The sequence below is a fragment of the Diadema antillarum genome, unplaced genomic scaffold, assembly GCF_040938485.1.
Source record: "Diadema antillarum isolate AM-2024a unplaced genomic scaffold, OU_Dant_1.0 scf00000123, whole genome shotgun sequence".
Taxonomy (NCBI): domain Eukaryota; kingdom Metazoa; phylum Echinodermata; class Echinoidea; order Diadematoida; family Diadematidae; genus Diadema; species Diadema antillarum.
In genome coordinates this window covers 77,831-101,163 of record NW_027271012.1, presented here as the reverse complement: position 1 = coordinate 101,163, position 23,333 = coordinate 77,831, and the positions used below count along the sequence as shown (strand labels likewise).

The 23,333-nt window shown below is 39.2% G+C and overlaps 1 protein-coding gene across 1 annotated transcript; it reads left to right on the top strand.

The window, feature by feature from the left end:
- Positions 1-420: 420 nt before the first annotated feature.
- On the top strand, positions 421-23,081 carry LOC139720157 (MMS19 nucleotide excision repair protein homolog). The gene is made up of 22 exons (XM_071631523.1): positions 421-515; positions 3,069-3,117; positions 4,575-4,678; positions 5,205-5,290; positions 5,986-6,130; positions 6,946-7,071; positions 9,373-9,521; positions 10,412-10,564; positions 11,609-11,759; positions 12,576-12,730; positions 13,364-13,656; positions 14,253-14,350; positions 14,945-15,058; positions 15,521-15,767; positions 16,268-16,376; positions 17,298-17,496; positions 18,687-18,796; positions 19,513-19,750; positions 20,401-20,651; positions 21,362-21,421; positions 22,134-22,234; positions 22,965-23,081. Exons 1-22 carry the CDS (start codon positions 434-436, stop codon positions 22,987-22,989), a joined length of 3,045 nt encoding a protein of 1,014 aa, XP_071487624.1. The 5' UTR covers positions 421-433; the 3' UTR covers positions 22,990-23,081.
- Positions 23,082-23,333: the final 252 nt, after the last annotated feature.

Genomic DNA, 23,333 nt, shown 5'->3' with positions numbered 1-23,333 from the left:
AAAGGGGGGGGGGTGCACACCCTCCCCTTCATTCTTGTTCCTTTTTTTTTCTTTTATTTGAAAGAACACAAAAGCAAAATTGAAGGGGGCGTGCACGGTGCCCTCCCCCCTCCCCCCGTCCTATGGATCCGCCACTTCTCCAATGCTAAAGGAACGAAGAAATTAAATCTATCGTAATATTATCCATTTTCATCATCAATTATTATTACAGGCCTATCTATGACAACGATTATTACAGAGAAGTTTCATTACATCCACCCGGTGATCACCCGTTGGTGATCATTGTACAGAGAAGTTACTATCAGGAGGTAGTGAGAATAATCTCTTGAATAGAGGTGTTTTGTTTTGTTTTGTTTTTTTTTTTTTTGCTATTTTAGAGATACCTTACTTAGGAAAATCTCGTTCAAGGAAGAGCCGCTTCTTGTCAGCCAACATGGCAGCTCTCATGTGGGAAGAAATGATCGAGAACTATGTTCGCGGTGAACAGAATGAGGCACTACATCAGCTTGTCAAGGGTAAAACGAACTTCTGGGATGTGCATTTTGGAGAAGTTGTGTAATAAGAATATGGACACAAATGATTCTGCCGGATATAGCCGTATGCGATTTAGCAGTTAGAAATTTCGCTTCTGTGTAATAGTCCCATGTATGCTTAACTGTGTAACCCATGCTTACCACGACTTGCCTGTAAGATAAGAATGGGTAACGTTTGATCTAAATTAATTTAAGACTCTAAAAATAAGAATAAAGGCTGACTCCAGGTGTACACTGGGAGATGGTATGTGTGGACAACAATTAAAAGAAAATGTAAAGAAAATTCCACAAAAATTCTCTAGAATTCTACTAGTACTAGCATTGTAAGAAAGAACACTTCTTCAATCTTGACTATCTAACCGCTTTCATCAGATTGAAGCAGGGGGAATTTTATTGCTACCCTTAAAACATACATGTATGTTAGCATCAAGTTGATGGAATGTGTGGCAAAATCGTGAAATCGGCCCCACCGCAGTACACATGCACCCGTCGTGCATTATTAGCAAGCAAGGTTAGGTTAGGGTTAGGTTAGGGTTGTATTTATGATTAAATTGGCCGTAAAATTAGTCGAGGGACATGCCGGACATAAGGGAGCGGAGTCTTTCCGAGACTAAAAAGTTGAAGACCAACGAAAAAACTTGTGGATGAAAGATGCTATGCTGTGGAAATCGGTCCCGCTGCTGTATCAATCTCGCGTAAATGCAGTTTGGTCTGTTGGTGGGGCCGCATTCATGAGTATTATCATTTAATACTGTGGATGAAAGCCCCTCCGCCATGCTAATGACTAATGATGATGTTCCGATGAACGCCACACGGTGGGGCTGAATTCACGAGTATAAACAGGCGAGTCACCGAAGTATTGGTACCGACATGCAGTGGTGGGGCCTATTTCACGAGTATGCCGAATGTGTAATTTTCATGAAAAATTGATTTTTGTGGAATTCCCATTATATTTTCTTTATGTTGTCATCCACACATGACGTTGTTGTTGTTGTTATTATAGTTTAAAGGAATGTATCATAACCTCTGGTAGTCTCCTCATCCGGCGGTTCCAGCACCAAAACTTTATAAATTTATAACTTTTGCATTGATTGTCCATATTCCTCAAACTTTCACTGATATGTTCTACGAGTACTAATGTGTCTACTTTCACTCAATCCACGTTTCTCTTTGGTTTTGGGTTTCCTTTAATTTTTTTTTGTTGAAATTATCTATTTCTAATTTCATCAATTTAATCATGTGAATTAAGCCCCAGATCTTATTTTAGCCTGTTAAACACTGATTTACTCAAATGCATTGAGAGTTTAATCGTTTTATTTGTATGTTTGTTTTAACATTTTCAACAATAGCCCATCATAAAAGCTTACAAAAGTCATTTCAGATTATGTATTTCATTGTTGTTGGAATTTGTTATGTATTTCATTTTTTTTTCTTTTTATTTCTTTTTTTTTTCAGTGGAAATTGTCACTGACCACTTCTCTACCATAATTGGCATAAGATTATTCAATAAAAGTGATTAATAGGAAAAAATTTTTTTACGAGTTTCATGACAGAGCACTGTTTTTCATAGGAAATGTACACAAAATCACAAAATTGTGCCTGTTTTTGGGTGACAGGCAGTTCCAACAATGGGCGTGGCTTTTTAACGTACAATACATGTACGCGCCGACGTCACAGATTTGGTCTCAAATGGTGCACGGGACTTGAAAAAGAAAAGTCAAGAAGCCTCATGATATTGTAGCCTTCTGGCATTTCAGAATTATTGCGCAAAATGTCAAAGGGGAGCGGATTCCCCTCCCCGCCCCATGTGGAAATGGGGATCAGAAGAAGATTTTACTTTAAACATCTGTATCTTCACATTTTCTGTGAAAAAGCAAAATCTGGGTTAGTATCAGTATTGGTCAGTTTCCTTTTTCTTTTTTTAATCTTACTGAGTTGTGATCTGATATGAATCCTAAAATCCATGTGTATTCTTCATTATGTTACCAGCAGTACCTGTGAACACAGAAAAATGCACTGAAGTCTTCGAAATTTTCCTTATATTGCAAGTGACAGAGAAGTTACCACTTCTACAACCCATTTCAATTTTCATGCAACTTTGCAAGTATATGTATGACAAGTCTGCAAATATTACCTGTACCCAACTTCATTGTGCCATTTCATGTTAATTTCTCTAGCTGTTTTTACTCATCTTTTCTTTTTTATCCAGAGAGTAAAACAAAGATTTGAAAAAGTGACAAAAATGACCAAATTCAGAAATATGTAGAAAAGTAGCAATATCTGTCTAAAGTGGTGTTCAGGTAGAAACTCTGACTATCATCTGTGTGTATCTGCCTTCATCTTAAAACTCTTTCTTTGTTAGCCAGTCTTTGTGACTGTATATCAATTTAGCACTTAGAATGTGCTAATATAAGATAATGTGTGTATAAATAGACGTGATGCAAAATAGATGCATGACAACGTGTATAGACTCTTTAAGATATGATTATAAGGGTACTAAATGCTTGAAATGTATCTATCCATTTTTCTCATCAGATGTTGCAGAAGGAAGAGGAACTATAGAGAAGTACATTGAAAGCATGGGGTACGTATGTCATACTGGACAAGTCAAGTGATGATATTGTGGCTGTGACGAGATGTACTCTGCAGATCTGTTTGAGTTGTGATGTCACTTTGTACAACATGTATGGCAAGAGAGGAGCAATCATAAACACAGGCAATCTGTTTGTGTGCATGTGAGCAAACCATTGATGGTATGCTTTACTGAGTGATCTGTGAACTTCAGTCAGATATTCTAAAGTTCAGAATAAGTGTTGACAGTTGGTTTGGTAAGCAGTTGTTTCGGTCTCATAAAAATCAGTACCAGTGAATTTGACATTACGATACAAATATTGACTCTTATATCATGTAATGGGCGTAAGGGTGCAGATGTTGACCCTTTGTGGTGCTCACACATTAGCCTCCACCCAAAGTTGAGCCGAGTGTTATATCCATGCTTGTTAAAAACCTTTTTGGATGGGCAATTTGAAGTCTGATCCTCAGAGCGGTCAAGCTGTTTGATTAGTGCAACTGTGTAAACATACAAGTGTGCACGTAGGCCTATTTCCTGATGCAAGGTAATTTGCCTTGATAAAATGCAGGAGTTACAATCTGATATTACAGGCAAGAAATAAATATGAAAATGAAATATTTGAGGAGATATTGCATCAGCATCACATATATAGATATATATATATATTTTTTTTTCTTTAGATAGATGATGTAGACTTCTTGTGTATTTTGATGCTTTGTTAGAATGTTACACATTTGAATGCAGACCACGAAATAATTGAGAAAAAAAAACAACCAAGATTCGCACTAGTATTCAGTTTGGGTGAATGTGACCTTGAATGATTTCTCTAGTTTCAGTCACCTGTGTGTGAAATGATCTGTCCTGAATCTGCGGGCCAAAGTCCACTGAAAAGTTGAATACCTCTTCATACGCTGACAAGGAAATGATATAAAACCTACCTTAATTTTGGAATTTCGTCTAATATTAGATACAAGTAACACACAAGTATCTCCCCAAGCTGCTCTATAGAATCTTTTAACTTTTTTCAGTGTGTGAGAGTTGGCAGCTGTGAGGTCTTTCTTCACAGATTTGACTACTTTTTTTTTCCATCACCCAAGTCTCTGTAGATTGTCTAACCTTCCATGAGACAGTAAGCCTTGTTTTTTATGTAGATTTTTGCAAAAGAGATAGTGGGGTGTGGGGATGCTTTCATTTGTTGACACTTCATTGATTGTTTGGCATCAGTAACACAGACAGGTTCATCACCCAGACCAAGTTCTTTCCAGGAAGGCATGTGAAACAACTACCCCTAAGTTCATGGAAAATCACCTCTTAATCATACTTCAAAAGCATTTTGTGCTCAATGTCCATGCATTATGCATATTACATTGTGTTAATCTTGGATGGTCAGAAACATTTTGGCCTTCTGGATAAGTTCCTTGGCAAAGGGAGAGAAAAGCAGATAATGAATATTGGGCTTAAATTAACAGGTTATCCTTGACAAGTACGGACACCAAGGTGAGATGTCGTGGGGTGCAGATGATGGCGGAAGTGATGTCGAGTCTTCCCAGAAACCTCCTCAATGAACAGCAAGGTTGGTTGGTCACATTTACTTTAGAGATTAATCTTATGGTGACTTAAAAAACACTACGATATTATTTTGCTGCGAGCACACGAAAGGCTTTCGAATATACTGCATGGTAGCCTGCTTATGAATTTCTTGAAATTATAGATTTTATCCTTGTTAACATGTCAACTTCTAGATCAAAATATCTCTTGATTCAACAAGCAGAGGTTGATGCTGTTTCTTGATTTCCATGGAGCAGGTAAATTTGTTTATGTGTCTTCCAGTTGCTGTAAAGCTGGGAATAAAATGTGCCATGTTTCATGTACACTGTACACTGTACACTGTACACTTCACATTAATTATTGGCATGAATCAAGGTAGACCATACCAGGAGTCTTTCTCTCCCTGCCTCGCGCCTTTTTTTGTGCAGTCATGTCAGTCAGAGTACATTTGTGTAGAAAATGTTTGTATTACAAAAGGCATCACTATAAGTCCTCATTCATGCACCATATTTCTATTTCTCCCTCTCCCTCTTTCTCTCCCACCCACGCAGTCACTGTACTACTGGAATTCTTCTGTGCGCGGCTTTTGGATCATTATTCCATCACGCCACACACTCTCAAAGGATTTCTGGCCTTGGTATGCATTACTTAATAAAATTGTATAGAATATACCTCGAGGGGTGCTTAGATATGTGTTGCCCAGATCACCATGAAAAAATGGTGCAAGGGAAGAAAGTAAGCATGCTCTTCTGTTAAACTGTAATGTCTAATCTTAACCCTTTGTGTGTATTAAGTGCTGATTGGCTAAGAAAACTCCATAGCATTGTACACACTATCCAAAGTCCCAGATGCCAAAGGGGCTAATCATTGAAAATAGTGAGATTTGAAATATGCAAAGGAAAAAAAAAAAACTTTCTCTGGGTTGTTTCTAATTTAACATTAGTTTTGATTTATTCTATTTTAGTTTTGTCTGATTTTAAGTGTTGGATGACTCAGCATGGGGTATCTGTACATTGTACATAATAAGTAATTGAAACAACAATGGTTATGCAAGTATGTAGATATGTAACTGTTCTACAGCAGAAATACTGTGGCACCAGACACAGAATTATGGGAAACACTAGGACAATTTTTACAAATGGAATAAGATGATGAAGACTCCCAGAACAAGCTAAAATGTGACGGGGTACTATACTGCAGTGCAAATTTGACTAATCCAGTGCTAAAGGCAGCTTTGATGACTTATACATACAAACATGCCAAACACAGGCACACCATTCAAACTTTGCATCACCAGAGGTCTTGGTCCTTCTCTGTTTTTGCTTTCCTCAGAGCTCTCAGTCCAGGTTTCCAGTGGGATTTGCAACATCAGTCATGACGGCCATCTTCAAAGAGGTCCAGGTCCAAACTTTGGTCCAGGTGGACCGCCGCACAGTCTACAACCTCATGGCAAATCTGCTTCGTACAAGCATACAAGGTATTTTTTCAGGAGTTTAAGCACTCCAAGCCACACTTTCTCATTGAGAGGGTGGTGAGTGATTCTGTTCTTGAAAACGTCTATCGAATCATTCAAGAAGCTCCCTCACACCCAACAATTTTGTGTTTATTGTTGTTAGATAGTTCCCTGAAAGTTTGTTTGAGCTTCAGTATTTTTGCTTTGTTTTGTTTCCAAAGAAACAGATTCTTCCAAGTTTCTGATTGTAAGCCTCAGCAGTGCAGTATTAACAAAGCTTGAAGATGCATTGTTGCAGCACATCATCAGTACAAATGATATCTTTGTCTATCAGCAGATGGCTGTGAACTATTCATGTGAATTGTGACCTTAATACCTTGCTGAAGTGAGATGCATGTGATTCTTGTAAGCAAAATTTAGACATTGACTTGTAAAATCATTAGGAGAATATTGTAAATATTATAAGTTTACAGTCATGTGTGCATTTGTAAAGGTTGTATATGATACCCTTAAAACCTCATCTATGCCCTGATAATTTATGTGACATGTTTGAGCTGTATTTCGTTGCTGCTTCCAACTTTGTATATCTGTTTTACTTGCCCGACACATTTGCCTAATATATTATACCCATCCGTTGAACTTATCGTTTCATGTGCTCTGCTTCCATTTCTTTTCTGTCATGTTTTTTCTTCCTCTCTGTTTATCAATATGATATCGCATAAACAGCAATGGCACATTTTCTTGTTTTTTTGTTTGTGTAAACACTTCTTTTCCTGACACTTAATGCAATAATTTTGTTCTCTTTGTTGATGTCATTCCCTCTTCATTCATTCCTCTAGAGCTGCAAGCGATGGGGTCAGAGTTTGTGCTTGGAGTCTTGCATGCAGTAGATGGTGAGAAGGACCCTCGAAACCTCATCCTCGTCTTCAACATCCTTCCAACAGTCATAAACAACTTCTCCATTGGTGAGTAGATCATTGAGATGCAATTATCACACATCTTCACAAGATGCGTAAAGGTTCTTTTTTTGTCCCCGCCGAACGAGTTCGAGCAGGGGACTATGAAACGGGCTCCGTACGTGTGTGTGTCCGTGTGTGCGTCCGTGTGTGATCAAAATCTTCAATTTGCTACTTCTCTGTCATTTATGAGCCAATTTTGATTCGGTTTGCTTTATATGATAGCACTACATGGGAGCTTTGAAACTTTCACACAGAATTTTAGTTGTGACCTTTGACCTTGACCTTTGACCTATATTGTACATTTTGCTACAAAATGCTACTCCTTCGCCATTTCTAACCCGATTTCGATTCCGTTTGCTTTATGTGATGGCACTAGTGGAGGGCTTCAAAACTTCTACAGAAAATTTTGACCTTTGACCTTTGACCTCGATTTTTGACCTGTATTGTACATTTTGCTACAAAATGCTACTCCTTCGCCATTTCTAACCCGATTTCGATTCTGTTTGCTTTATGTGATGGCACTAGATGAGGGCTTTAAAACTTCTACACAGAATTTTGACCTCTGACTTCTTTGACCTTTGACCTTGATTTTTTACCTATATTGTACAATGGCTACCAAATGCTACTCCTTCGCCATTTCTAACCCGATTTCGATTCCGTTTGCTTTATGTGATGGCACTAGGTGAGGGCTTCAAAACTTCTACACGGAATTTTGACCTTTGACTTCTTTGACCTTTGACCTTGATTTTTGACTTGTATTGTACATTTCACTACAAAATGCTAATTCCGGCGGGGACATAAATTATGCTCCGCGTAATTTCTACTTTTCCTTGTTTTCACAATCAGTCCAAAATGACATTTTGGTGAGACTTTTGCCTACTAAGGATCTGCAAGCTTCATCAGATATAACTGCAAAAATAGAGGATCTCCTGCTAGCTGATGCAGTTCTCACTCATGGAGAGTTTGAAAGAATGGAATCCTATGTTGAAGAGAGTGTGTAGATTGCCCCAGGTCCTGGTTCATTGTTTCCCCTATTCTGTATGAATGTAGATGTCCTCCCTTATCCATCTTGAGGGTTTGATGGAGTCACATGCAAGGATGGAGATCTTTTTCCTGTTGATAGGACAATTTTGACTGGCCACGTGGTTTCTCATTGCAAACTTGTGCATTTAGGAAGTGGACTCCTTTTTTTTCCCCATCTTGTGAAGAAGGATGATGCAATAGCTTCAACTTCTACTTGGTGTTTAATTTTTTCTGGTCCCAACGATGTCGGCTAGTGGGAGAACCTTGTTCCTACAGTAAGGTCTGTCAGAGCTTGCAGGTTCTTGTCAGGCAGAAGTTCCATCATACGGAAATATTTGATCGATTGTACAAAAATAAACCTTTACGCAATTGAAATTCCAATCAGATGAATCTTGCAGCGATGTTTGCAAGATGTAAATTTTGATCAAGAGCTTAGATGATGGTCAACACCCAGCCTATCCCTGAAACCTCAAGGCTCTACCTTTCCCCCTCCTAGGTCATATTTTATTTTCCCCCTTTGTTTATTCTATCATTCCCTTATATCTGTGTATGTGGCATGGACTGTGATTTTGATAGCCTACCACTTGTATGTTCTTCTAATCCCCCTATGTATGAAATAGTAATGACAATATTGTTCGTTTTATTTTTAATCAAATGAAAATTACAGAGCAGGAATTTGTATTTCATCTGATTATTATTGTTATTATTAGACAAATTTGTATAGCGCAGCTACTATATAGATATACTCTATTGTGCTGTGTAACAGAGCTCCTAACATCAGACACACACAAAATAAGTAATCAAAGGCTTCTGAAAAAAGATAAGTCTTCAACAAAGATTTGAAGACAGCAAGATCTGTCTGATCTGTCTCTTTTGTTTAAAAGTTTATTCCATTGCCACTGGCACATCTTATCATATGTATTGCCTTTGTAGATGCAACAGTACCTTTGTTTATTACTTTCTACTCTCATGTTTATCTAGTATGTTGTCATACCTCTGTAATATGAAGGAGAATATATTACCATGCAAGTTGATGTGCATGTAGTCAAATAAAGACAGCCAACACTGGCAATGTTCATCCTAACAACATGCACCTGCATTTAGGAGAGATTAAGTCATTGTATGTTATGTTTGAATTCATTCGTCACTGCAAAGTGAAATGAGAAGATTCCTGAAGTAAACATCTTCCATACAGGATATGGCACATAGCATTCATAAAGACCAATCCATCTCCACAACATATCGTATGTGTCCATTCTATTTGCCTTTTTTTCCCCCCCACAGATATGTTTGTTGAAGAGACTTTTGAGGTCGTTGCGTGCTACTTTCCGATTGATTTCCGTCCTCCGCCCAACGACCCCTACAACATCTCCAGGGAGGACCTCGTGGAGGGACTAAAAACTTGCCTGAGCTGTACACCCAAATTTGCCCAGGTATGTTTCATAGTCCCACGCATTGCTGTGAATGTTGTCCAGGTATGTTTCATAGTCCCACACATTGCTTTGAATGAGAAGAGGAGTAGACACAAGAGGAGTCTGATGCCGACAGATAACTTTTCTGTTATCTTCTCCGATGAAAAAATAGAGTAATAGTGACCCTCCTTTGCAGCTGCTTCTTCTTTCCGTGAAAGTTTATGTGCAGGTGGCAATTCATGTATGGCTGTTCAAGTTTCAGAGTTTATATCATCTGCTGAGAACCAGAAGGCCATTAGTGCAATTTTTTTTTTTTTTTTTTGGGGGGGGGGGGGGTGGTAATAATCAATGAATTATTGTTATCATATTGTCGAGCTCAATCTCCTCTACATTATGGTGTAAATTTTAAATTATTTTCAGTAAAATGTTCAAAAATCAAAACCACAAGGGTGCTGTTTTACCCAACATGTGGAATAATGCTTATAAATCTATCCACTTTTGATTAGATAAACTTTTTATTTTGTGAAAATTGATTGTTTTGTTTTTATTTACACTCAAATCTTAAAACCCAATAGTGCCCTTCTGGTTCTCAGCCAATGACATGCATGTCCCTTCCAGAGAAACTAAAGAACTTACCTTGTAAGGTGTATCACATGCTATGGCTTCTTCTACATGCATGGATGATCATTCACTTTCAAAGACCTGTAGTTGTGTCATATTATGTATGTGCAGTTTTTCAAAATTTTATTGGTGTTGATGGTATCGTTACTATGATGGTGTCGACAATGGTTGAATTATGTGGAAAACCGCCCAAAAAATTTGAAATGGAAATGCTGTGAGAACCCTTCCGATGTATTCTTTTGAAGTTTACCACTCAGTGATGGTCTGTCTCTTCAAATTTCCCCATTCAGTTCTGTCTGCCCTTGATCATGGAGAAGTTGAGTTCCGACCTCCAGTCGGCCCGCCTAGACTCCTACCAGCTGTTGCAGGCCTGTGCTCCCACCTACCATCAGGGAACTCTCCTGGGCTACTTAGAACCCATCTGGGCCTACTGTAGGAAAGAGGTAATGATAACTAGACAGGATCTCTCACCAACTTTCGCAGTGTCATGGTGATGCTAAATTATCAGTATGATAGTGGCTGCATGACTTGTGTGCACTGTAATTGTAAACTCGGAAGAATGACGTAGAAAGAAAATGGGGTGTTATGGAGCAGTTTTAGGCTTTATTTCTCAACTTTCCCCTGTATAAACGGCTTTCCAAAGCCCTTTCCAAAGCCCTTTCCAAAGCCCTGTACTATTAATGTGCCGCTTGTTTTCTAAGAAGGGACAGCGAAAAGCAATTACCATCATAAAGACATATATTCCTTTGAGAGTGACGAGTCATGATGCAATGCCACATGAATCAATTGTCTTCCTATCTCTGAGGCAGCTCCAGTTTAGCACATACTTCAAATATTTCTGAGTGGCGGCATGAGACTTTGGCTGCGTTTATCAACTTTCCCCTGTTTAAACGGCTTTCCAAAGCCCTTTCCAAAGCCCTTTAGAAACGGCTTCCAAAATAGTTTCGTTTATCAACTCTCTTCGCGAACACGATAACTGGCCTGTCACTGCACAGCTGCATTGCGGAATTCGACCCGAGGAGAAGAGGTCATATAAGGCGTGCATTGTTCGTAACTGCAGTACAATACTACAAAGCCGTTTCAAAACAGCTTTGCGTTTATCAACTTCAAAAGGCCTTTACAAACAGGTTTCTGAAAACCTGTGTAGGAAACCTGTTTGGAAAGCCACAAATTTGCGGCTTTCGAGAAGGCTTTCCGAAAGGGCTTTCAAAACAGCTTTGTGTTTATCAACTCGTAAAAATTCCTTGAAAGCTGTTTGGAAAACCTGTTTCTGCCGAGAAAAGGAGAGTTGATAAACACACCCTTTCGAAAAGGCTTTCCGAAAGGGCTTTCAAAACAGCTTTGTGTTTATCAACTCGTAAACAATTCCTTGAAAGCTGTTTGGAAAACCTGTTTCTGCCGAGAAAAGGAGTCGATAAACGCACCCTTTGCCTAGACTGATGAATCTCGTCCTTCTCCTCCCCCAACGTCTTTGTATTTGTCCTCAGCTAATGCAAGGTGTGAGTGTGGAGCTGGATGCAGAGGCCCTGAAGACACTCAGAGCAGTGGTTGCCGTGGTTTCCACAGGTGTGCAAACACCAGCATCGTCAGGGGGTGGGGACGGAGATCTCATGTCATTTCTCAGGAATGTTCTTATAGGTGAGTAAACAAACACAGAATCACTTTATCAACAAATCAATTAATCAATCAGTCCATGTTTAATAATCTCTTGCTTTCATTTGATAGAAATGATCTCAGTCATCAGACATACTTTTGTGGACTAGTTTAGGTATTCTGATTAGCTATGTAATTACAAGCAGTTTACATTCATTGGTCAGTGACAATACATAATGCTATGGATAATATTTCCAGGTGTTCCTTTACTTCATAGCCTTGTAATGTAATCATCTATGCATCATTAAATATGCAAAATTGAACCTAACAATCCACTACTCGTGTCCCAGAAAGGTATGTATTTGGTGCATTTTTTAAACACATCTACTTGTTGATTAGAATAGACAAACACAAACCAACAAAGGACGGTAGTTTGGAACTCTTTACTGTCATGATTTTACGTAACAACACTTTTGTATTATTGTGGAGGTGTCATGGCCTAGTGGATAAGAGCGCCTCTGAATCACATAAGCGTGGTTTAGGATGGTGGGTTTGAGCCCCAAGAAACCCTACACAGCAAGGCACTTTATCCACATTGCTGCTCTCCACCAAGAGTATAAATGGGTACCCAGTAGGATGAGAATGTTAAGTTTATCAGCATGTGCGTGCCTGTAAAATGGTGACTGGCTGGAATGCTCTCCAGGGAGTGGAGAGTGAGCACTGTCAGTGCTGGTGGGAAATAAGGTATCCAGACACCGGGGTAATAATAGTATGTATGCGCTTTGAGCACTCTACAGAGTGGATTTAGCGCAATATAAATTCATATTATTATATTATTATTATATTATTATATTATTATAGAATGCAGACAGCATCTATGTGAACCAAACCATCGCATGATCCATCCCTGCAGCAAGCTTCTCGTTGCCATGGCATCAGCCTCGTACCCAGCATGTATTATCATTCTTAGATATGCCATTCCACTGCTTATGGATCAACTGAGTACATGTGATCAGGTAAGTTGTGTGTATGTGTGTGTGTTCTTATGCAAGTTTCAGTTTAACAGTAGTTTAGTATGATAATGTTCATGTGCATTTAATTTCTGCAAATTTTGTGAGAGCCAAGATTTGCAAAATTAAAACGCATGCAAAAGTTATTGTGTTCACCAAATGCATTGAATGCCAGTTGCAATTTGCGAAAAATTTCATGCTGTGAAAATATCCTGCTTTACAGTATATTTATGTGGAGAATGAGTCCATACTGTGCGCCTAAAAAGATTACCAGTTGTGGGTGTATTTTGTAGTTTCATGATGCATCCATGATGTTTTCCAATAGTTCTGGGCTGCTATGGAAAAAAAAAACCAACAACACCAATGTCATGCAGCAGTGATGATATGGTTATACATCCTGTTTGATAGTGTGTTTATGACATGAGAAGTCATTGCAAACAAGAGTTGAAATAATTGTAAAGATCCCGTTATGATATGTCAAGACAGCTACTTCTGACATGAAAGCAAGAACATTTTTTGATGGAAGGTTCTGTATGGACAAGATTCTTTGAATGAAGGTTTTACGAACTTTCTTGACATCAAGCAATATGTACTGATCACAAACAGATGACATTGATATGATTTTCTCATCCCTGGCAGACGAGAGATAGAATGGTTCTACTAGATGTCATCCAGAGACTTGTTCACACAGGTCACAACTTTCTCGCAAAGTCAGACGAGTGGAAGTCAGTCTTCGCCCACCATGCCAGCTCTGTGACAGCAGCCGTCTTGTCCATCATGATGGAGACCACAGTTCCGGACCTCAGGCAATCTGCACTGGAGACCCTAGCAGAGTTGGTACAGGTTCCACTCTTGATGGACCAGAAGAACTTGGACCTGGTGGGACAGGAATTGTTAGCACTGATGTTGAAGGAAACTAACAAGAATGTCAGGTTAGTGGAGTTTGACAAATGGTGCACCTGTGTCCCTTTTTTGACCAGCTGTATTCCAGATATGGTACCCATTATAGCTTGTCATACATGGCATATGCAGAGCCATCAGAAGTAGCTTATCTCTCATCTTTCTTTCACCATAACTCTTAAGATCAGCATTGTTAATGAGGTGTATTTAAAATCTAATTTCATATGTGTAGATTTTAATAAAAACACACACTCTGCTGATATGTGCTCTCATGTAGTCTCAAAATGTGCTTCTATTATGTAACCCTTTAAGAGTAATGATATTATAATTTTTATCTTCATAGCTATAATCATTGTTGTCATAACTACAGTCAACTTCCCCTAAGTCAAATCCAAAGGGGCCAGAGAAAATCCTTCAACTTACCTGAATTTTGATTTACACAATAGAATTCACACATGTTTGTATCCAACAAGAGCAGAAGTTTCTTGACTTAGCCCATTTTTTTTACTTGTGCAAGGTCAGCTCAGGCAGGGTTGACTGTTTTCAGTTTTTTCATTCTCCTCATTACTATTATCATCATAATTGCCTCTATTAATGTTGTTGTTAATATTATTGTATTAAAAAACAGGTCAGAGTGCATCCAGACCGTATCCTGCCTAGCCAGACAGCACACAGACTATGTGAAAGAAGTCATCATGACTCCATTGTGGACAACTGTACTGAAAGGTTAGTGGCCTCCTTTTGTAGCAGCATATTGCAGGATGTTTGAAGGAGAGTACTGTAAAGCCAGAACCTTTCGTGAATTTTGCGAAGAGCCAAGATTTGTGAAAGTAGAATGCACACAAAATTATTTGTCTACACAATGAATTGAATGCTAGCGACAATTCACGAAAGTTTCATGACGTGATAAAGACCGTCAGCTCAAATTTGCAAAAGTTTGATACCACAGATATTTCTAGGTTTTCAATTACCTTCATTTTCAGTCAAATGATGTTTCATTTCCCAGCATTCATCTCATTGGTGTAAGTTTCACGAACTTATGACTTGTTTCAAAATTGGCAATTTTGATATCAGTTTCAAGATAATTTGCCATTGTAGACCAAATTCGTCCTGGGTAGAATCTCAGGATATTGTCCTAACTACTACATGGGATATTTTCAAATTATCGTGATCCCATCAAAATGATGTGTAGACTGACTTGGGATGATACAACTGGAATAGTACGTCACATTGTGTTTTGTGTATCCAGCACTGTAGCCACTCTTTGTCTTCAACCAAATGATGTTAATATCACGTTTACTGTATTCACGTATACACAAGGTGAGCCAGGTTACCACGAGTTGCTTAATGACATGGCCGAGATAGTCACCAGAACGTCGGAAGCTATGAGTATGATGCTTGTCTCCGAACTGATGGACAAGATTCAGGACATGAGTGAGTATTGCAACACACAGCTCTGAGTTTGTGCCTTACATTTCCTAAACCCTTGAGTACTTGACCTGCCCAGTATGCTGATCGTGACAATCACGGAATCGCCGTGACCACTTTTTGTCTTGTGTGTGAAAGAAACAATTTCATTGCAACTGATTGACAAATTGCCTTACATTGACGTAAATATTAAAGCACTGAATCGTTCAGTGTTTTAGTGGTAGCCATGACAAAAGAAATCATGGGCGTGCATACTCGGGCAGGATTCAAACCTACGACCTGATCTCTGGACAGGCATCGTATCCTCTAGACCTCCAAGCTTCCGCCCGACAGTCAGTGCTGGTTCTAATCCTTGCAGTCTGAAGTGGGTACTGCATAATTGTTTAAATTCATATGCCCAGATGCACTGTATACGTTTTTATTTGTGGTTAACTCAATTTTCCCATTTTCTGTTTGTTTTTACTTTAGGGATAAAAGAAGACTATCACTGCGTCTACCTAACCACACTTCAGACTGTCACACAGAAGCTTGCCAGCAGCACAGCCTCTTGCCACGAGTCCCTCCTGTCATCTGTTATCTACCCGTTCTTGAAGATGGTTGCGTCTGCAGCCCTGCTGAGCAGTGTAGAGGCTGGGAAGTGTCCACACTGTTGCGGGGAGGTTCTTGTGTGCGTTGCGAAAGTCATACGATCAATAGTCCCTCATTTAGATAGCAAGTAAGTCTGGCATAATGCAGTAAAAATGTTTATATTATGTCATTTATCAAATATTGGGCAGTAATTAGATAAACATGATCATATGACAGCTATCTATTTGCAATGTGCTATTGCATGCAAAAAGTATGGAAATGTTTAAGTATGGAATGTTGTAACTTTGTTTTCATGTTGATTGGACATTCTACATGAGCCCCAATGCTAGGAGATTTCACATATGACTGTCTATTGTTTGCAAATGCTGGCTCATTGCTAGATAAGAGATAATTGGTGAACTTGCACAGTTTTTGTACATTTTCTGTTTGAGTATTGTAGGAGCTGGAAATGTTTCCAGTAAGGTGGGGGGGGGGGGGGGGGGGGGGGAGCAGTAGCGGCATGAAATGAAGAACATGAAATTGCTTTCCTTTAGGACGCAGAAAAAAAAGGATATTACGAGAGACTCAGAGTACTACTGTACTAATTTCAGTTGTATTTTTTATTTCACCTTTTCACACTTTTCACAGGAGAGGCAGTGAGTTGTGTCAATGTGTTGTAGATGTTTTCCTCCATGGAGATTTGAACCGACTGGACCTAAAGAATGAGAGCAAGCTGATCAAATTCTCTCCTCTAAATGTAAGTATGAAAGTATTGTTGTTATTTTTTTTTTGTATGATTCACTAAGCAAATGATTATTTCATCATTTACTCATGACAAGGTAAAAGTGCATCAAAATATTCAGAATTAACTGTGTGCAAAGTTTGCCAATTATATTCTGTTTCCTGCCAAAAATAAAGATTTTAAAAGGCGATATTTTGTGAGCATTGATTCACACATAAGTACAGGTCCTTCACTTTCATGTATAGGGTTTATTGAACAGGCAGGGATGCCATGGTTTTAATTTGTTACCACAATCATTCTACTTTTTAATTCTGGTGATCAAAATGTGTGAACTTGTGTATGTATTGCAGGGTAAGCATTTTCTCTGCAAGAGTTATTACCATCTGTAACTCCAAAGTTGTGATTTGCACTTCAAGAGTTGGCATTATTTTGAAAGAAAGCCTGTAAGAGTTGATTTTGACATGCTGAAAAAGACACAAACAGTAGATGGAGCCCATAACCTCTTACTCTGTTGTTCAAATCACTTTCCAAACTTCTTCTTTTATGAAGTCATCAAGCCCTACCCTAACGAGCCAAATACTGAATGTGTAGCAAGTATTGACCTGGTAGATTGCATCATAACAAAGTACTGTATGCGCCATATACCGGTAATTCATTGGGTTACCACATGTATTTTCATGAATCAGCTGCTATTTGCAAATTTTAACAATATGCGAAAATATCAACACTGATCCCGACGTGAATGTGACATGCACATGTACGTTTATACATATGTACGTTTTTCCACTCATTACTGTACTCGTTGGTCGCGATTGTAACCACTTGTGAAATTGTTGGAGAGTCCCCATTTGTGAAAAAATTAGGCTCGCTAAATATATATATTTGGTCTCACTTGACCTTTTTTTTTTTTTTTTTTTTTTTTTTTGGATGACTTAGCCTTCGGCACCAGTCCACCAGTCACAGCTTGTCACTATAGTCCAGCCCGTGGTGTGCTCCCTGAGGAGAGATATTGTTATCCCATCGTCCAAGGAGCTGATGACGAGTCTACTGTACATAGCAGCTCACAGTACTCTATGGCTTGCTAGCACCACTGCGGCCAAAGCTCTTGCTGGAATCGTCAACAAACACTCAGCAGGTGATTTTGTGTTTCTTTTTCTGGTCTTTTCTTCCTGAGATGACCACTACGGCAAGTTGATCTACCACCTTGTCCCTATGATTTGATTATCATCACATTTTTTTTTTTGAGGTTTTTTTTTTTTTTTTTTTGGGGGGGGGGAGAGCTATTATATTTTTGTAAGAGAAATTTATCAACATATATGTATTTTTTCCTTTTTTTTTAGTGCAATGCCTCTTTTCTAAGCTCCCTCCACCTGCCTTGCATATATTTGGCATGATGATGTTACCTTATGAAGATGTGCATTATCTAAGGAAAATAACAATTTTTTATTCAGTATACCATTTTTCCTTTGCAGGAACAAATTTATTGTTTTTGTATTTTGCCTTGCTTGCATAATAATTTGTTTTGTTTATTTGAGATACTGATTTTGTCAACTGTCTACCATTCATCAAGGATATCATATGTTATGAATGAAAAAAGAAAAAAATATCCAGACAATCTACTTTCTTTCCTCATAATATGTTGTATGTTACTTTCATGGGATGGTATAGTATTGGTTGTGATGAGGATTGAGCTTTTAACTTTTTGCAAGATACGCGTGTACTAGGAAACCACTTATGAAATGTCACAGAGCTTACCATGCTAAGAGGAATTCAAAGTTTATTTGATGAAAATTGGTTTTAAAATGGCTGAGATATCCCAAAACAAAGTAAAACAAAGCCATCCTAATACTGTAAAACATGATATATTTGCGGCACAAATTTTTCGTGAATTGGAGCCGACGGCCTTCTTTGTAGCATGAAATTTTTTTGCCACTGGCATTCAATGCATATAGTGTAGATAAGAACTTTCGCGTGCATTTTAATTTCGCGAATCTTGGCGCTCGCGAAATTTGCGAAATTAAAATGCACGCGAAAATCCCTCGTCTTACAGTAAAAGATGGGTCCCAACTTTTGTTAGGATCCCTTTGTTTTGGATATCTCAGCCAGTTTAAAACCATTTTCCGTCAAATAAACTTCTAATTCCTCTTAGAATGACATGCTCTTTCATATTTCATAAGAGGTTTCTCATTATCTCACACGCAAAAAAAAGTTGGAGACCTGAAGCAACATCTCAACCAAAACTATACCATCCCTTTAAGATGGATTGGCTACTCACGTGTGAACCTTTATTGTTGTTGTTCTGTCTCTTTCTCTGGTTGGTGTCAGGGTCCATCCTGGATGATGTCCTGACTGAGTCAGAGAGGGAACTGAGTGGGCAGCTCTCGGTGGACAAAGAGGGTCTCGCCCGGGAACAGGCCCTCATGGCTTGGGTGCTGGTAGGTGTTGTTAGGGAGAAGAATATTATGTCGATCATGAGTGGGAAGGTCGGAAGAAGTTTGGAAGATTTACAGATGTAAAGGTGAAGCATGGTGATGAATTAGTTCCAGGGTCTGGAGTAAACTCTAAACAGCCCTTGGACCATGGTCTTGTGATGTAGGGTCAGGCCTGTAGTATGTGTTGCCATGGAGATAATGACTTGGCAGATGAGATGGGTCCTGACTGGTGATGCCCTGGGAGGAGAGTATGCTGATCAGTAATGGCAAAAGAGAGAACTTTACATGGTATATAATACATGAATAGAGAGTCATGTATCATGTAATTAAAGTAGATTATTCAGTGCAGTTCAAAGGTCAGAATCTACATGTATAAACTGATGTGACATGGATTCAGGTGAGCATTTGTTCCCATGGATATAACAAGAAAGAAATGTTATACGCTGTTACTGAATCTATGTTTTCGTTCTGTTATATTGTATACATGCACGGACTTGCAGAATAACAGCCGATGGCTGAGCAAGTTTCCTTTTTATTACCGTGTTGAAATAAAATGAAAATGAAATGAAATGGCAAGCGAGATGTGTAGAAGTGTAGGTTGATATATGCTTGTTCAGAAAGTTGAGCATCTATAAGGTCTGCATCACTCTAACATAGAGATTTGGTTAAGGAGAGCACAGATTGCCTGATGATCTGTTTTACCACTCTCCCCATCACAGCTGACCAAAGCACTGCTGATGCGATCTCACCCCCGGGCCACACCCTTCCTGTCTGCACTCCTACGGATGCTGAGCGACCAGGAATTCAGAGGAGAGGTCCCCCGCAGCTTGGGCCTGATCGTGGAGGACATGAGAGAGGTGCTCTCTGAGGAGACACACGCTGACATCAGGCTGACATACAAGCAGAGGGTCTTCATCCAGTCGCTGCCCGCGATCTCCGCACTCTTCGGCACTGAAGGTAAGCCTGCCCTCATTGTCGGGGCAAAGGATTGGGGGATATATGTGCGCTTTAAACCCAGCGCTTGTGGAAGCCAAGTGTTGCCACGTGTCAGCCCTGCAGGGAGATCAGAATATCTCCCTCTGGAGGAAATGGGTTAATTTGTCCAAGTAATGATGCCTGTGCCAATCATTACAATATCTGCTTTTGATTGTGAGCTTCAAAGTGATATATTCTCAATAAACCTAAATAATGAAAATGAATCCTATGAAAGGCAGTGATTTGACTCAGTTGGAAGTGCATCTGCCTCCAGATCCAAAGGACCCGGGTTCTAACCCGAGTCTAAACCCGAGCGATGTTGTTTGTAATTAATACTGTCGTCTCTAGTAAGAGGCAAAACACTATGTCCCTTGGATGGGACACTAAATGGAGGTCCGATGTGTGAATGAGTCATAACCTATGCCCGTAAGAGACCCCGCTTCATTTATTCATCGCAAAGAGCAGGGTGCATAACCCAGTGAAGTGGTCCCGCCTTACATCCACCTGGCTACCCATGGAAGACCAACTATTGCCGCTGAATATGGGCTATCCAGCCATCTTCTCAGATACAGAAATGAAACAAACAAACGAAAACAAGCTATCTGTTCTTTCAATTGACTCTCACTGACCAGGTCAGCAGAGTTTGGCCATGGAGGCACTCTGCGAACTCCTCCCCAGTGTACCACGCCCTGTTCTACTGGCGGAGCTGCCCCCATTGGTGCCACGCCTCGTGGGGTTCCTCCGGCAGGTGGATCCACGTCCTGCCCTCCCCATCCTGAGCATCCTCACTTCTCTTGTTGGGGAGAACATCCCAGCCATTACCGAGCAACTTGATTCACTCGTCCCGACCCTACTCCAACTCTGCAACTATGAGGCTTCCATGGTGAGTTTGAATCACCATATAATGGATTTGAATCACTCTGATGCTTTTTCAAGTGTTGTCAGTGTGACTCAGCTTGATATTGGTATCAAACAATCCTGTGTGTATTGTTGTACATCCACAAGCAAATATTGTCAGAATCACACAAGTTTGAAGCCATAATCTGTTTCATAATAGTAATATTTACAAGTGTGTGTGTGTTAAAACATTCACAATCTTTTCTGCCAATCATTTTCTTTTCTTTTTTTTCTTTTTTGCCTATGTTCTTCCAATGTCTTAGCACCAAAAAGAATGAATAACACTGTTGCTCCGGTCCCCTGTCCTTATTGTTCATGTTGGGATGATATCAGCTTCATCTAGATCTTGTTGTTTGGTCTAATTTTGGTAGGTTATCCAAACCACTTTGTCCCCCCCCCCCCCCAAAAAAAAAAAAAAAAAATTAAAAAAAAATGAAAAGAAACAAAAAGAAACAAAAATGAAAGTGATACATGATTTAGGAAACATTGATATATCTGAAGATTTAAACCTGATTTTCTTGAACATGGAAGAAGGAGCAATTATTATCTGTGTGTTGTGTAGCATCAGTTGGTGTTGAATGAAATGAAAGTCCTTCCTGAAAACAAAAAGTGAGTGCAGGCAATCCCCTGTAAGTTTGAATCCTGTGTTACCACCTGTAAAATGGCCTTCGTGTTGGATTGCGTTTCGTCTTACAGAAGGTGCGGATCACAGCATTGGAATGCATCGGTGCCCTGACATCATTGCCTTACCACCAGGTGAGCTGATTTCAAACATTTCCATCATATTCACTACTCCTGATTCATAGAAAGACGAACATGTATGACCTCAGTTATGAATGTGTGTTTTAGCCTGTTTGTGTGTATGTAGGTAGGTCTGTATGTATGCATATATGTTCGTATGTAGTTATGTATGTATATATTTACACTAGCATTAAGTAGATAGCCAACTGGTCAGGTGAATTGTTAGGTAAACTGACAAATAGATGAAGAACAAACCAGCTGATTAGTAAGCTATTTATCTAATCAAGTAAATGAATGCATTAATTGTTTAATTCAATACTGTAAAAGTCAAGATTTTTGCGCGACTAATTTTTCACACTTGGCGCGGTAAGAAGAGTTTTGGGTAATTTTAATTCCACAGAATCAAGATATCAAGTACAGGAACGTGCGGCAAGTAAAAATATTTGTGTGCTTTTATTTTCGCGCTAGTTTCCGTTTGCGCCAAATGCGTGAAAATTTCCACTTTTACAGTACTTGATTAATGTCTCTTTAATGGAGCTGCCTGCAATGTATAGGATGATGATCATTTGTTGTGGGCATACCATTGGATAGATCATATCTTTTATCCTGTCAAGCAATTTCTTGAGTTTGAAGATGTTCTGATTTGCATAATAAGGTGTAATCATAGATATAATGGTACTTATTGCCACACAGTATTCATTTAAAGGGATCTTGTTGACTGTTACAGGTGTTTCCCTACCAGCAGACTGTGGTCAGAGCTCTGACCGCTAGACTGGACGACAAGAAGAGACTGGTCAGGAAGGAGGCGGTGGCTGCCAGGACCAAATGGTGACCATCCTCAACTGCCCTATTCTTTTCTTTTTCTTTAACCCATTCGAGGTTTACTCATATTTTACAGTCTGGCCTCTGTTATCCAGCCATGTTGGGATTAGCACCTGTCCAGATAAACAGTTTGGCAGGATATGGGAGAATCAATGTTTATGTACATGTAGTTCCCGACCCAGTGATAGCTAGGAAGATACACTGCAACAGTGGTGTAATCTGTGCTCACCTTCTTGAGATTCATAGTTTGCATTTTATTGAAACATTTTAGTGTAGAATTGGCAAATTCATAAACATGTTTTTGTTGGTAATATTATAGTTAAATCTTGTGAGTTTTTTAGGAGTTTTAATCAGTTTGAAATCACTTTTCTTTTTTTTTGTTTTCACTGTGTGAACACGTCCTTATGATAGAGAAGTCTTGATAGGAGATTGCTGGATAAGCGAGGTTGGACTGTAGTATGAATGGGATATTTGCCAATCAGATCATAGTTTTTCTTTGCGAGAGGTGAAATCACATAAACTGCTGTGTGAGTGGATATTTCAGAACTGATTGGATTTCTCCTTTTTTGAAAAAAAAAAAGATTTATTACTTAGACATTTTTGATGTGTTCACTAGTACTTGAAGGATGAGCTGCGGACCCCTGTTTTATCAAGATATTATTGTTCATGTGCTGACATGTCTTCTATGTGACTGTTATAATTTTTGATATTGTTTTGTACTTGTCATGACATGCAGGATCCTTCTGAAACAAGACACCTGACCAGTGAAGTGTGGATAGGACAAGATTTGGAATGATTCCTCGCAAGTGGTTAAAATCAAGGGACAAACATTAAAATCATCATTTGACAGGTGTGCTGAGCTTTTTCTTCCCACCACACTTTGTGTGTGTCACTCGCTCAGATGGCCTTGGATAGCAAGGAAACAAAGTGTGCAAAGAAGCTTTTGTTTGCAGATTTGCCAAGAGAATCTGTGACTACATAAACATGGGAAGCGCTTTGAATATATGAAATCGTGTTACTACAGTCTGCGGAGAAACCGCCTTTTCGTGGAGCAGTCACATCGTATAGTCCACCACCCAGCATAGAGCAGAAGCTCCGCCTCTCT